General features: G+C 37.5%; 1 protein-coding gene across 1 annotated transcript in view; it reads right to left on the bottom strand.

Moving 5' to 3' along the window:
* The window catches only part of DPYD (dihydropyrimidine dehydrogenase), a gene marked incomplete at its 3' end in the record, with an annotated part of 286,251 nt that overhangs the window by 116,649 nt on the left and 152,688 nt on the right, over nucleotides 1–16,914 (bottom strand). The window contains exons 11-12 of the mRNA XM_029083522.1: nucleotides 11,132–11,316; nucleotides 3,369–3,584 (exon numbers count right to left, since the gene is read on the bottom strand). Of these exons, the coding sequence (XP_028939355.1) occupies nucleotides 3,369–3,584; nucleotides 11,132–11,316 (401 nt within the window). The remainder of the gene's footprint in view (nucleotides 1–3,368; nucleotides 3,585–11,131; nucleotides 11,317–16,914) is intronic.

Here is a 16,914-nt window from a genome sequence, read left to right on the forward strand (position 1 = left end):
GAATCACTCACAGTTGAAATCCTCACCCTACAAACAGAAAATGCTACACAGGTTGTCATGAAGGCAATTATGCAGCTAAGTATGTGGGTGTTTGAAAGGGGAGTGAGCATGGCACGGAACAGTTTGTGCCACGATAACTCCCTCTGTGGCAACATGTGATGCTTTCAAGGTGAGGCCAAGACAGATGAGGATTGGGAAGACTGGAGGAGTAAATTACGGTTCAGGGATTAGAATTGCAGCATTGCTACCCAACAGTTCACCTATGCAATGAAGTATGGCCTCTCACAGACAGATCCCTAGCCTAGCGTTTTAGAAGAGTTTTGGTAGTGAAAGAAGGAAAAGGAGAAAGAGTTCATATGAAATGAATCCTCTGTTTTATGAGAATCACAGCTCTCCAGCCTGAGTCCTTTTAATCTCTGTCCTTGGATCTCCTTCTTCCAAGATTTATCCTGCTTTTCTCTCTGATCTTACTCCATTGCAGAATAGTTAATGCACAGAAATCAGTGATTAGGCTGTATGCTTTTCACTAGCTACAAGTCACTCAAATTTAGCCTGCATCAGTCACTTTTGCTGACGTACCAAAGGATGTCCATGGTCAATGGGGGAGACACCCTACCAGTGACCGAACACAGTGGTGAATTCAGTAACTGGCTCTGGAAAAGGAAGCATTTCTCCTGCTGCTAAGCTCCTCATTGCCACACAGGTAGTTTATGCTTGGCCTTTAACTATTGCAAATAAGAAGGAAGCCCACAAGTTAAACCTAACCAGGAGAGAGAAAATGAGGAGTCAAGAGGGATGAACACAGAATCCTGCTTGTATCATGTACAATCAAGGCTGAAGTGAAAGAGCTGCAGCTGCCAAAAACTGTGTTTAGCTAGCTGCCTTCGTTCCAGAAGCTGTTCCACTCTTGGGAACTGTACTGCTGGGGAGCAGCTCAGCCTCCTCTCATTGACTCCGCAGTCTTAGATCAGGAAATTGCTGTTCCTGGTCCTGCTACGCAGTTAGCTGTGACTAGCTGGGCAGGATATTTCAGTCTGAAATCTCTACTTCCATAGGTATGGCAGCCCAAAAGAGCATTCTGCTATCTGCTGAACACTGTACAAGATTTATGTCTACATAATCAGAAGTTAAAAAAAAACCCAAAACACACATTATGCCAACCTATATTATTCCAAACTCTCTACCAACTTCTTGTTCTAGCATTAAGTCAACCAGAGCAGTCTTTGTGTAGTACTCTGTTCACATAAGAACTGCTGTACCTCATAGAGCTTATCTTCCCACTTGAAATATTTATTTTTGTAGCATTAATTACCATGCTATTATAAATAAAAGCAATTTTCTTTCTGCAGCACCTCGCAGCAAAGCATCTCAAATCATGTCACAAATACTAAGGCTTAACATCTGTAGGAAGTGTACTACTGGGAAGTGTACAATAGTAGAAAAAATAGGTGGCACTTGGGTTGCACACAGTCCTACTGCACACAGCAATATATGATTCAAGAGTTTAGGCACCACAGAAAGACTACTGCCTCCTATTGAACTGTAGAGGAAAGCTTAGCTAGAAATAAAGATCACTGAACTAGAATTCATCCAAAGCACTTGTCTGAACATTTTATCTTTAAAATAAATATTATCTGCAATATTTTGCATCTTATTGCAACAAATTTTTTAAAAATGTATTTTATAACCACTTGATTTATGTGCTTTTAGCAATCCTCTCACTTGAAAGATCTCCAAGTCACACCTCCAGTGCATGGCATCCAGTGGAACACTTTGCAGTTGTCATTTGAAGAATGATTCAGAGTCTGCTGCTTAGTGGAGTACCAACATCACTTCCTACAACATGCATGTCTTTCTTCCTGAACTCCCACCCAAGCTGGAACTCAGCCAGTATCTGTTTAGCTCTTGAGATACACAGTAATCAATGTGCAGTCTGGCAGGACTGCAAGCATACCAGCAATAAAACCAGTAAATAAATACATCTCAGTACATGTTATGAGTTGCCTTTAGCCTAGGCACAGAATAATTACAGCTGACAGTATGTTATACACATAAGTCGGTTGTAAACATATGTGAAGGACATTTCTGTCCTAAAAAGTGTTTTAATCAGAAACCTTGTGAAGTAGATTGGAATCTCCACTGCAATCCAGGGGAAGACTTACTTCCTTAGGACTGCTTCAGGTGTAAGTGATAGCAGAAGCTAGTCTGACATATTTTACAGTATGCTGTAATAATACCACGCTTTGTCCTCAGACCTTCCCCATATTAGAGGGCCACCCTCTACAGTTAACTCACTTATGGTACTTGCCCATGTAGAGGTGGAAGAGTAACAAACCCACCTTTTCTCTTTTGCTAAGGTCTCTGTCCATCAGTACACTTTTACATTCCATCTCTGAACCAAGAATAAAAGCTCCTTGTTTCCAAATTCATCTCAAAAGCTCTCTTCAGCCCATACTACTGTTTGTCACTGGTTGACAACACATTACCATTATTCACACTGTTACTCAGGCCTCATCCATAGATTTATGTTTGATCCTCTTCCTCTGTCTGCAAAACAAACTATATCTACATCTCAACCCAAATCCTGTTTCTTTTCTCTGCAATACCTTTATCAAAACTATGGTTTGCTTTCACTGCCTAAACTTCTTGCTCAGTCTCTTTTTACCATTTTGAATGTAGTAACAGGAAACCACCCTGAATGCAATTTTCAGGTCAAACAAGCAACTACACACTTTAAATCTACACAAAATGTTTTATTCTAGGTGCCACATTGAGCCATAGTCTTCAAGACTTACTTCTAACTCTTTCCTCTTCCAACACATGTTATTGAAGGTCGATGTTGCTGTACTATAACCTTCAGCACAAGTACTCTTCCATCCATAGGCTGTTTTACGTTGCCTCCATCTTTCTCTTCCACCACCCATCCAGCCTCAAGCTTACACCCACATTATCACACTGTAACTGCAACTCAATTTCAATGGCTTATCTTGCCAGTCCTTCCACAGAGGCTGCCTTTCATGAGTTGCTTGATAAAGCTGTTACTCATTCCCTTTGCATTCTGACCCCTCACAGAAAACATTTTCCCTGCAAAATTTTTTAAAAAGGACTATTGCCCTTACTAGTTGGCTAATATGAAAAGATTGGGTAATAAAAGGGAAGAATGTAACAGCAAACAAAACTAGAAATTGTGTCACCTTTACACTGCACTGTTGGAACCTCCTGAACTAGTTGACCTACACAGTGTATCATATCCTCCCTGCTATCTTTATGCTAGCTAGATTTAATAGTGCCATTCCCAAAAGACTCAGATTTTTCAAATATACAAAGAAATGGTTACGTGCTAAATACACCCTAAAATATTTCCTTACCTTATCCAGGGAGAATGTTTTAGTGACAGCAAAGCCCCATCCAGCTTCAAAAGCTCTTCGAATCATTGAAGAACTAGTAGCAGGGGTTGCACTGGCAAGGCCAAAAGGATTTGGAAACTTGAGTCCAGCCATTTCTACACTGATGTCTACTAAATCAATAGGAGTAAAGAAGAGTGGTAGTTCTGGAACAGTGGAAACTGCAACACCATGTAAGGACTGCAAAAAACAAACAAAAATAACAAATTTTTGATGATTCATTTTTATATTGTTTCTTATTAACTCTGATAAGGGAATAATTCATATATAATAAGCCAAAATTTAAGTATTCTATTATGTGTTCAGATTTGCAAATCACAAAACACGCAAACACTTGCATATGTAATGTTTTCTGTCCAAATAGCATTCACATTGAAATATGCCATGCTGGAAAATAACTGAAGAACAATAATGAAACAGTGACTTCATATCCTGTACTGCTAGCCTGGTTCAGTCCAAAGTTTTATTCAGCCATAATGAACAGCCAGTTCTGTTCCCTACAGCTGCCAGCAGCAGTAAGATAGAAAAAAAAACCAAACAAACAAACACCAAGGTCAGCACAGACAGACCCTTTCTTGTTTTCTTCCTAGGTGCCAATCTATAAAAAGTGTAGGGACTTGTGAAAAATGAGGGAAGGCATCCATGTGCAGGATCACTCAATGCATAACTGAACTCCTGCACCTTTATTCCCCACTTTTAAAGATTTTATCTAGCCTGCAGAATAGGATAAGTATCAATATATGCAAACTATTATTGTTTAAATATTTAATTGTATTAATATGAATACTTCAAGAGTGACAAAAATTAGACTCTGATTTGGGATTAAAGAAGAACATACACATTATGGCTGTGACACCACAGTCACTTTTGTTTTCATTTTAAAGACAGTCTTTTCTCTGGAGAGTCAGTGAAAAGCTTTCAATGTAAATGTATCTAACTGTAGAGAGAAAATCTTTTTCCATGTATGGATACTGAACAGCATCCTAATCAGGCTGTGGTAGGTAGAATTAAAATCTTTGCTCACTCCAAATGTTGACGCAATAAAATCACAAAGAAATAGATCATGAATTTCTAACATAGAGAAGCCCTACACAGTCTATGTTCCTAATAAGTTTCAGCATAAGATCACAGCAGCTTCTTCTATCCTTAAAATGAAGATTTCTTTAGCAGGACAAAGAAATAATACTACTGGAGGTGTGGGGATGATTTTCTGTAACAGAGTAAAAACCACAGCTACTTAAAAATTGCTGCATTTTGGGTTGCTTTTTTTTAAAGGAATTGATTTACTCAATTTTTACCTGTGAAAACTAATAAGCATGGAAGAGATGAGGGGTTTTTTTGTTTGTTTTAGTGCCTTTGTTTCCTAGGCTGGTTCAAAACCTGGGAGTTTACAGTCTGTTTCGTTTTGGGACTGCCTGGATTCATGTCTCAGGTTCTAACCCTAAATCTTCAACTCCTATCCGACAGAGAGGATACATTTGAGGGTCACATTTTCTGATGGCTTAAAAGCATTGAAAGTAGTGGAATTGTCCTAGCGTGACTGATGTGAAATTGAATTTGGCCCTAATGGTGAGAAAATCTAATTTTTAAAGATCCCTAACATGTGGGATCAAACTCCCTTCAATACCATGACTTCTCCCAGCTAGCAGCCAATGCAGCCATACTTTATAAAAAGCCAGACATCTTCCATTTCCTTCCTCATGAGTGCTCACTGCTTCCTGCATGTCATACTCCATGGGGCTTTTTTTCCTACACCAGAAGAATCTGAGTTCTTAGAAGAACAAACAGTCCAGCACTCTACATCTCAAAAGCTTTTGTTAACTGACAAATAAAAAAAAAAAGAAAAGAATATAAAAGAAAAAAAAGTAATGCCTTTTGATTATTTTGGGTTCGATTTCAACCTTTTAACTTCTTTTAGTCTTCTTTAACTAAAATTTCAACTTCAAAATGTTGTTAGCAATGCCAAAACAAAACCTCCTGGATCAAAGGATTGAAATTAAAACACTTTTTAAATGTTAGCACTTTTTGTCTCCCACATATTTGGAAGTGAGGAAATCTGCTGAAACCAACAATGATACACTGAATTCTTGCACTGAACTCTTTGATTTTGAAAGAATGACAGCAAAGAAAGGTGTGATAATTTCACTGGGCTAGCCCTACGTTCTCCTACAAATGGACCTTGAGACACCTACTTCCCCCCCACCCCCCATGTCTAGCTCTGCAGGAAAGGCTCATCTTATGCCTTTGCAGAACAGTACCCGCCTCTGCTGGCACCCAATGTGGAGCTTAAACACTAGCAGACTGCCCCAAAAGGTTTATGGAAAGCTTTTTGGCCAATACCACTCTATGTGCACAGGTGACTAATAAAACCTGATTTTCCATTTTAAAAGCAGTTATTTGTTAATTATTTTGCTATCCAGAATTGCTAAAATGTTCTCTGTGAATTTATTTCACTCTGTGGATCACTCATGAACTATTAATTGCTTGTATAACTGTAAATATTGATTGCTATAGACAGATTACGTGCTTAATATGCAGCTGAAATTACATGGTACTGTTTCTTTTCCCAAGCAGGAAAATTTTATCTCCAAAAATTGTTCTCACCTAAAATGAGTGTTGCTTGAAAGTGATTCTTAACTAGAGACACAAAATGAGCTTTCTGAGATAAAAGAGAAAATAAATCCTATACAAGACAAAAACCCCAAAATTAATCAGAGCAAAGAAAGACTTTTGAACCAGGTAGTTGAATACACTCATGCAAAAATAGGCCTGGCCTCCTGCATGCTATCAGGCAAACTGGTCATAAGCAACTTCCCAAACCATATGCAGACAGGCCTATTATTTCTGCCAAACTTCCCTCACAAAGAGCAAAACCACAACAATCCCACCCAGACCCACTCAAGCACCAAAAGAAGTGCCTAATGGTTTGTTAAAGATGAGGTGACTCAGGTGGAGATGGCAGGAGGAGGAGAAAAAAAAGGAATGGAATATGGAATAAACCATTTCTTTAAAGACACACAGGGGCAGGATGCAGCTGAAGGTTCAGTAGCCAGTGGCTATACATCCTCATAGATTTATCTCCCTTCTATCACTTCTCTTTTTGCTCTATTTATTTTTTGATTTTTTTTTTCCTTTAAGCAAAATGCTTATAAAAGAAATAAATTTACTAAGCCCTGATGTGTTGTTTTCTATAAAGCAAAACTTTTGGCAAACTAGCTTCCTGAAAGCAAAATCATCTTTATAATGAAGGATTTCCCTGACATTGCACAAACAAATAGGAAAAGAAAGCCTGCAGGCAAGGGTTTATTTATAATAACTCTTCCCTTGATTTTTAAAAATAGAGGACAAAAAGTATGGCCCATTCTTCCTCTAATTTGATGCCAACCAGCTGAGCTAACAATATTGCAGGTACTTACTGTACCAGTCACAGCAATTTTTTGGATACTGGAAGACGGTGGTGAAAAATCCCCAGTGTGTGGCATGCAGTGGCCCTACCTTACTCTTACCAGGACATGCCTAGAGGCCAAAGCAGCACAGTCTGTAGCACAGGACGGAGAGTCAGGAACTCAGCTTTAGACCTGATAAAATTTGTGACATTCATTTTCTTTAGATGAAGAAAATTCTTATCCACAGCGATATGTTCTAACTCTATTTTCAGGCCTTTAACAAAGATAGACTGCGAAAGTGAGTAGTTGTATTACTGTTGTTTTTCACAGAGAGCCTTCTCTACAAATCCTACTGCTTGAAAGAGTTTTCCTGAATACTTTAATCTCACTCCTGCTTTCTCTATTTTTAAGTCTGATCTTAAAACACACAGTTCCTCCCTTGCATGTGCTTCTTCTATCTGCTCGCCAATTATCCATTATTTAACTTTGTTAAATATGTATAAACTTTGCTAAATATATTTATGTTGTTTCATACAATTTCAGCATGGTTGTAGAAGGAATGCCTGGGGACCATCTAGGCCAACACCCTTGCTCAAAGCAAGGTCAACTACAGCAGGTTGCTCATGGCTCTGTCCTGAGTTGGACAGAGATATTTCTAAGCCCTTCCTGGCTTTCTGTTACTGGAACAGGCACATTGCTTACTTGGTCATAAGCAACTAAAATACCAGGCTTCCTGCACCTGCATTTAGTCCACCTTTTATGCAAATAGTGCTTTATTGCTTGTCTCCATGCTAGGGTTTCATATGTTGTTCTAGCTAAACAAAGAGATATTATTTTTTTCCTTTGGTTATCCTGAAAAGAAGCAGACAACATAACTAATGCCTTCAAAGACAAGCTTCCTAGGAACCACTCATCTCTAGTATTGATTATGAAATAATGTACATTCATGCATGCTCAAGGAATATATGAGAATGGTTAACCTTCATAAAAGAATCAACAACTATACTCTTCAGATATAAAGCCCATGTATTTTTTGACAGCATAGATAAAGAAAATAAAAAAGCTAATATACCATACTGTTTTGAACATGTGGGTTCAAAACAACACAGGGATATGCTCAAAATTTATCTTGAATAGCATTTTAGTGAAGTACAATTTCTATCAGTTGGGATCCAGACCTCTATTCTTTAAGTGTATCATGCACATTTCAGTCTAGGAAAATTATAAAAGAAACTGTCCACATTGGGGAGATTACAGTAAAGAAAAAATAGATTTAAATAAAAGAAAAATTATAATGAACGAGAGAGGAAAAGTCACTTTTTAAGAGGGATTTTAGTGAGAAGAAGATGGCATCTTCACTGCCATGTATGGGAAAATGCTCCACAGGTAAGTGTATGACCAGAGCAGGAGTGAAGCAACAAGGCTGGTGCAGTGGTCCAGAAAGAAAATACTGAAAGAATCGTAATGCAAGACCTGTCTTTGCTTTCAAGGCAGGCACAGAAAATTAGAAGTTAGTCCTGCAGTAATTGTGAATTATCCTGAATATAACTATTATATTATTAAATCACATTCACTGATCAAAAAAAAAAAAAAAAAAGATAACTCAGGCAGAGAAGAGAACAGCAGCCTACATTACTTCTGTAAAAGATCATAAAGTCACTGTTGGACAACAGTGAGGGCCATTATAATCCCCAAACTAAATAAATCACTAAGATTATTTTCAAGAAATTTTTACATCATTCATGGAATAAGAAAAAAGGTTGAATCCTGAAAAAATGTTGTGAATAGTAGATAGCTGCATGAACTGGCCAATTCTGCCTGGATTTCTGAAGACTTGCAAAGAATGGTTCTAGGAAGACTGACTACATTTTCTAACAGGTTCTACTACAACTATCCTTAGTTAGGCTTTGACTGGTCATGTTTATAGAAACTAACCTGACACAGCTGCAGGCAACAATTTCTGAGATGAACCTATGCTTCATATAGTGGGAGGAATATGTTAACAGGCAGGATATATTTAGGCAACTAATGATGGAAAGTTTCCAGCATAAAAGCAGCCAAGAAGCTTCTGTAAATAACGCCCAGTTTTGAACATAAGGCATTTCTGATGGAGAGTCCTTGAGTCTGGATCTCACGCTTCACTTGACCATGTGCCAGAGCTTGCAATGGTTGGAGTTTCAGGGCACATATCAGGCCCATCTGTTTGCTTAGCCTTTTGCCTGGAGGAGGGTGGGATACAGTCAGCATGCTGTTCAAACAGTGCATTCCGCAAGTAGTTGGGATGGTGGCTTTGAGTTTCAGTCTTTGACATTGTCTTGGGTTGGTTGAGAAATCCTATGGAATAGTTTTATTTTGCTAAAGACTGACTGCATTATTTATAGATCCTGGTGCTGAGATAGTTGGTGACTTTGAAAATGGCTACCAAAATCAATGCAAATTGATAGATGGTACCAAGATATTTCTTTAAAATTTAATGTGTACTGAATTCAGACACTCAGATCACAGGAAGGTTGCTTGCCTTAGAATCTCACAGTGGAGAGAAAATAAGGTAGTGTGTAAGGATGTTTTTTTCATTTGATATTGGAAGTTTCCAGAATATAGGGCTGTGAATTGAACACACACACACACATACCTACCCCTGTAAACATCAGGGTAACAAACACAATCCTTCTCTAAACAGCTATTTTAAAAAACAAACTCTGCTCCCGTCACTAAAATCTCTACCAGGTCCAAACACTGGTGAAGTAAATTGCCAAATTACAGCACTCTACACCACAGCAACCAGATTTTACAAGGGCTGCACATCCAAATAAATGCCCCTGGGCAACCCATTCATCTAACAGCTGGAAAGGTGACACTTGACATTTGGAAACTTTCCTGTGAAGATTGCTGTAAGGCTTTCCCATTAGTTTCCTGGTGAGACTGTAAGGTCGAATAAGCTGCCTTGAAACCTGCAAAGGGTAACGGAAATGCTCTAGTATCACAAACCTGCTTCATTTAAAATTCTAATTCTCAAGCCATGACTATTCAGATTTTTTTCTAAAGTATTCAATACATTCCAGAGGGGGGAAAAAAAAAAAAAAAAAAAAAAGCAGCAAGCTTTGAGGAGGAAGCAACACAATAAAGCAGGGTTATTAAGTGTTGCATGTATTTCTAGAGGTTAAAGAGGAAGGGGACAAAAAGGAGGAGATACCCTCCTCTCCTCCTATCACAGTTACCCAAATTCACTGTGCACTGAGAAATTAAGCAAGCAGGTCAGAGATTAAAGATGTTTCACACTCACAGCATTTGCATAGGGTCTAAGAAGACGGCACACAAACAGTGCTTTAGAACAAGTGAGAAAAAATATGCACTGATACTAAAAACAAGCTTTCAGCTGAAGTATTTTTAGGAAGTGAAATCAGACCCCAACAGCATGAAATTGCACAAACACGCAATCAGAGAGGCTTTGAGCAGATGGATGGGGGAGAAAGACATCGAGCTGTTATAGTCCCAACTTCAGTTGTTCAAATCTTTTTTTGTGGGAGAATGAATCATGTCTCATGTTTCTAAAAAGTTCCTTGCACTATGAACACACTCTTTGTCAGCTGGTTCTCCACACAGGCTGTCTCTGCAGGTTCTTCTGCAGCTCCTCTAGACTTTGTGCTCTTTCTTTTACTGAAAAAATTAAGGCAGAGGTGCTCAGTCACGAAGACACAAGGAGCACCAAAAGAGAGAACAAGCAGCTACCAGTTTTTCAAGTCTGTATCCCTTAAACTCACATTTCTCAGGTAAATTCTCCTTTGCATTATTTTCCTCTGTGCATTCTTGTGTCCAGTTTATCAGCCTCATCAGAGCAAACTTCAGTTCTGGTGCAGATAATCTGAGTGCTCTGTAAACTATTAGTACACTTGCACTCTAAAAATACTAAAATTGTCTTCCCCAGGTAACAACATTGGCAGTATTTAATTTTTACTTTATGTACTATTGAGATATTTTACTTTTCAATACTGATGGGCTCACTTCTTTTCCACAATTGCCCAAATAGGACTTCTGCTTGCACTGTGTACTGTGCATGAAGGCTTGCTACCCTTGAATGAAATTCAGAGCTGGGGCCAAGAAAATGTTGCTTGGATTTTAGTATTAAGATAATGTGAGAAAACTGGGTTCAACTACTCAAACTCAAGTATGTGATCCGAGTTGAATGAATCTATAATGTTCAAATCACCAGATAATATAGGTATTAGTTCTTCAAAACTTGTATTTTTAATATAAACCACAATGAAATTATTTTAACAATCACAATAAAGCATCTAAAAGCAGACAGAAATGGGAAAGAGAAAAATACTTTTAAAAAATCACCTGTATGTATCTGTGCATGTACCAGGAAGCTTGCTTTCCATCATTTACTGATTCCACTGTAGTGTTAGCAAGACCACCAACGTCACCCCCTGCAAAAACCCAGGGTTCACTTGTTTGCATAGTTTCTGGATCTACTTCAGGAAGACCCCATCTGTTAAACTTGATAGGTGCCATGGCCTCTCTGACTGTAATTAAAGTGAATGACAACTACGTTAATAGAAGAAACAAAAAACTGTTGCTAAAATCTGTCAAATATACACTGATAATAACAATTAGTAAAACAGTTCTAAGTCCTAGTTCTTTCACTCACATAAATGTGAATTTATAGTAGAAATGAAAAGTCCTTTTATACACATGAATGCTTTTATTGAGCTAGTGGAGGTATGCAATTATTAACAGGACTCAGACAGAAGAACAATATGCACTACACAGAACAGCAGTTTGGTAGAAAAGTAACCAGTTCCTATGTGCCTGCAAAGCCAGACTTGCGTACACCATCAATGTACACAAGTGTCACAAGGAGTGACTGACTCAACACAGGCTCAAGAAATAATTGGTGTTAATGTTCTTCTGCTCACTCCCTGAGAACACACTGAATATCCCAGAAGCTGGAATTCACAAAGTCATTCTCACTGGCATTATTCATCTCCCAGGGAAGAAGTCCAGCACTGCTGAGTATCCTACTCATGAACAATCTTAAAGGAAAAATAAATTTTCTCCCTTTTCCTCCACCCATAGCTTTGTACTGCACTTAGCATATCAATGTACTCTTCTCCTGAATAACCTGCCATATACTCTCTTGTGCAAATTAATATGCAGCATACGATTTTTGAGGTTTAAAACAAAAAATAATGTTTCTGATACAATTTCTAGAAATTCATTTAGATCTCCAGAATTTACTTCCAATATTTATTAACCTCACAACAGAAATGATACTCTGCTTTTTGACAGGTCATTATTAAACCTGACTGAAAATTTTCAGATGGAACATTTTCCCATCAGAAAATGTTATGTTATCAAAGGTTTGGCTTTGACAAAGTGTGTTGGTTTTAAAGAAATTTAATTCTGAAAAAGATATATTTCAATAAAGTCAAAACCGTCCTGACTTAATATTTAAACTCAGAACATCCTGAAAGTAAGGTTCACTTTGAAACTTATTCTGTATATTAAGAATAGAAACATAAAAAACCACTCAAAATTAAATGCTTACATGAAGACAAGCTCTTTCCTTTTACACTGTAATTTCTGAATTTTTTTTAGAGCATGCATTAAGATAGCTTATTTTTTTTTCATGTTAGTAAACAGAATATATAGGCATTCTGCACATTAATTATTACTGTCCTTAAAAATAATTCAGATGTGAAATAAAAAAATAATTTTTATATTGCATGGCATTATACAAATGGCATTAAGTACACAGAAAAGTTCAAAAAACCCTTGCTCTATATTAACATGACTTTTATTATGCATTTTTAAATTATTTTATTATTAAAGACATTTCAAAGTAGCTTCATGAAGAGAATAATTTTTTCAATATATATTTTTAGCAAAAGTTCATGGCATATATCAAAATGAGGGGTTTTTTATATAGCTTTGTCTATAGGAACTGAAGATCCGGCAATAAAACATAGCTTAAAATTACAGTGTCCCTCAGGGACATACCACTAGCAGATGCAGATTGCCAAGGTCAATTAAACTGATGTAGTTGTGCTGTCATATATGTAAAAGAGAAACCTGACAGTTTAAGACAATAATATTTCTCCAGTATGAGGGCAAAGTCACAGTATTGCCCCAGTGCATGCCTGAGTATACAGCAAGCTTCAAATGCATCTTTCTTGCACATGGTTGTAATGGAATTTTCTTCCCAGGTGCTGTATCCCACTTCACCTCCACATCATATCTTACGAGTGTATTGCAAAGTGGGGGCTGTCTATAATCCGGGGCAAAATAATAAAATAGGAAGCAAGGCACAAACATTGTCACCTACTTGTCCCACCTTCTTCCTCACCCTTGGCACGCACAAATATCCAGAGGACTCAAATCCAAAGTGTATTTTGCAACTGGTTCAGAAGCCAGAATTACAGAAGACAGTTTTAACCTGAAACACTGTACCAAGTTTTCATACCAGAAGTATTTAATCTATCTTCAAGACCTATTGCTTGTACAACTCCTCCCACCCCACATATTCTTGTGGATTAACTTGGCAAAAATAATATCCGCATAGTAACAGAATCAAAAACTTATGAAATGGTTTCCCTTTAAAAATATTTAAATAACTGAAAGATCACACCAAACAAAACCTTCAGACTGAGACATTTTTCAGTCTGGAAAATTAGTTTGTTTGTTTATTTGTTTGGGTTTGAGGTTTGTTTTTTTTTTTAAAAAAAAAAAAAAGGAAAGCACTGATAATGGCTGATAGCAGTTTTATTAAGAATGCGTCAGTAATATTTATAAATCAATACATTAACTTTCTCTCTATGTCTCAGCCTGTCTGTACTTCAAGAAAGCTTTTGATCATCTTATATTTGTCATATATAGGATAACTTATTGCAAGCAGTGGTACCATCTCAGCATGTGGTCTAGACAGTTCTTGCAAGCTAAATATGTACAGGCTTATAAAGACATGTTTGGAAAAAAAACAGAGGAAAACTTTATGCTGCAGGATTTGGTATCAGGGATTTAACAGATGACTTTTGTTTCTCTGAGGACTGAACCACAGTAAAGGTGTTAGAGGGCAACATGGTATTGGAGATGTAGTTTTTCAGAGGAAATGATGTAAAACTAGAAGTCCTGACTACTTACCTCATTTCATCTTGTGCAAAAATAGGGTATTACCTCTGTTATCTTGGATCTATTACATTCCTCTATCTTTGGATTGTTTTGTGCTAAAATAGCTGTCTGGAGACAATTATACCAAAAGCTTTTTGATTGCAAAAAATGCCCAACATACCTTCGCCTGAAACATCTCTCCGGGGACTGGAGATTTGTCTGCCTGATCAGTATTTTCAAAATTGGGAAAAAAACCATTTCCCTGGTGGAAAGGTTGACATGGTATCCAGCAGCTATTTCCTTCTGTCTTTTTTGTAATCTCCAAGATTTAGGTTAAGTAAAAATAAGGGTATGATTTAAAAACATCTTATATAAGCGTTCCTAACGGCCTCACAATTTGGATCTGGTACCCAGGGCAACTGTGAGGCTGCAGGGACCACCTCCCAGACCACCTGCAAAATGAAGGGGGGAATTTGGTCTTCACAAAGGGAAGTCTCTTCCCTGCCCCTGCAAGGCATGAGACAGCCTAGGAGCCAAACCTGAGCTTGAAATGAGGTGACCCCAACTATCAGTTCTCTGAATTGTTGCTTTGACACTAAACAATAACTGAACTCGATACTTAATGTTTTTGTTGGTGCACAATTTGGGAGAGGGGTAAAGAAAATAATGTCTTTTAAATGCCTGCAATCTCACACCCTTTAAATTTTAAAACTAACATAGCTTTTCTCTTGAAAATCTGGAGTACAATCCTGTGGCTGTGCTGCCTTCTCTTCCATATCCTGGTGAGATATTATATATAATTTGAAAAGATCTTTCTGGATGAAAGACAACATACAATTGAATTATTCTGATGCTATCAAGTGATGCTAACACAAATAACACCAAACAAAAGGACAGTTCTGAATATATATTCCAAATTTGCTATATTCACAGAGCAAACAAACACAAATGGAAAAGCAGCATCAAATTATAGCAATTGCAAAAACAATATTAAAATATAAGTGAATACAGAAAAAATATTTTAATTAACAAAACAAACCAAATGGAAAAGATTCCTCAAATAAAGCTTTAAAAGTGAGTCTGTGTGTGTTTGACTGCCATGACTAATTATGTATCCATGTAATGTGTGTTCAATTTGGGCTTATTTAAATAGCAGAAATGCTCATTAGCTGCAGTATATCTGTGAAGCTTCAATAAACAGTTTAATGGTTTTTATGTTTAACCAATTTCATAAGTTCCTGTAATTTTAGCTTTAGTAGCTCATTAATATTATTTTTATATCCATCTTCCTTGACAGTGAATAGTAGCATTACTTCAGAAAAATACAAATACACTGTAACTTTCTTAATCTCAAATATAAAAATATAGCAGTCACATGTACCAACAGACTGATTAACTGCTGACACTGCCCAGTCTAAATGCCCAGCAAATAAATAAAGGCACAATCGTGCTTCCCACAGCCTTTGCCTCACTAGTGTATTTAACCAGAATTAAAAAGTGGTTTGACTGGATAAAGCTGGGTCCAAGTATGCTATGAGAGGCCCCTGCTGCAAACTGGTACTGACTTTGTTTTCTCCCTGTCACCAGCAAGCAAATGTGTACTGATGCCTATCAGGTGAAAGAGCAGAATTCCTGCTCAAAGTTAGGGTTTTAGAAGCCATCATGAAGTCACTTTAGGATATTGGCAACTGGTAATAATTTCAGGATGTGGAACTGCTGCACTCAAACTCATTCAGTAAACCTATTTGTGGAGAAAAATCCTATTCCAAATGACTCAGCAGGGAAACTCCTACTTATTTCACTAGGAATATTTTGAATCTAGATAAATTTCAGTTTTATATAACAACTTTTAAAAAGAGTCTGGTGACTAAAAGTCCATTCTGTGGGTGCGAGACAGATGCTGTTCTACCAGGGAGACATCAGGTCACCCTGTGGGCATTCCCAGCTGGGCCATCACAGTCACCTCTCTTCCCCCCTCCTAGTCTTTCATTAGATAGTCAAGGCTTTGGTGCTTTGAGGCTGAACTTATCTAGCTGTCTGACCAGGCTGTATAAAGAAACTCAATCCTCCCTGCAGGACTGCTGGCTTCCGTACCATCTGAAGTTCTGTATTTGTACAAAGGAAAACTAAAATCTTTTCCACTTAGGAGCTCAGAGCTCTGCAAGCTTTTTGCCTTTTTTCCTAGCAAATGCTTCTCAATCTATAGAAATAAATATTAACTATGAGTGGGTTAAATAATAACATTGTAAACTACTTGGGCAAATTTATCTTTGCTGTAGGTTGAACTATGCTAGGAGGGCATTAGTAATACTCTAGTAGGCCTTCTGGGGTTTGCTGTTGCTGTTTCCAAGCAAGATGACAGTTGTACTAAAAGTAAAAGCAAAATATCTGAAAGTTGTGACTCATTCCCAAAATGTGAAATACAATTTTGCCCTTCAGTTACCGTGCAATAGCTAGCTACTACCAAAAATTTAATAAAACATTTTTTTGCTCACAAATAGCCTGCTATTTCTGTGGTTGTTTGCAAAGGCAGTATTTGGAGTTTGCCTGGATATTTTTTGCATTCTCCTTTGGTGTCTCTCCAGTAAAATAAAATAGACATTACCACGCAAAGATTTAGTGCTCTGGACATGGAGATACTTCCTCCTTACTGCTGCCTGCTAAATGGTGTTAAGCTAAACTTACATTGCCAGGTACCTGTCCTGCCTTAGTCCCTGTCCTGCACTGCATTTTGTCGTTTTGAACAAGTGTACTATTTTCCATAATTTCTCCATGGCTCTCCTCAGAAATTTAGGAAAATAAATCAGAACAAGGACATTTGTTCCAGTGCAAAATTTTTCAGTCCAAAAATATTGTTCCCTTTTGCTTATCAGAACAAAATAGATAAGAAAACAATTATTCAAAGTTTGCTGTACACAGTGCTAGGGAGTACATAGAATTACATCTGGATATATTTAGTAGTTGCAATTTGGAATGGTGACAAAGATATTGCAGAAATTCACTAATATATCATA

The sequence above is a fragment of the Antrostomus carolinensis genome, unplaced genomic scaffold, assembly GCF_000700745.2.
Source record: "Antrostomus carolinensis isolate BGI_N321 unplaced genomic scaffold, ASM70074v2 scaffold2832, whole genome shotgun sequence".
In the NCBI taxonomy this organism is placed as follows: Eukaryota; Metazoa; Chordata; class Aves; order Caprimulgiformes; family Caprimulgidae; genus Antrostomus; species Antrostomus carolinensis.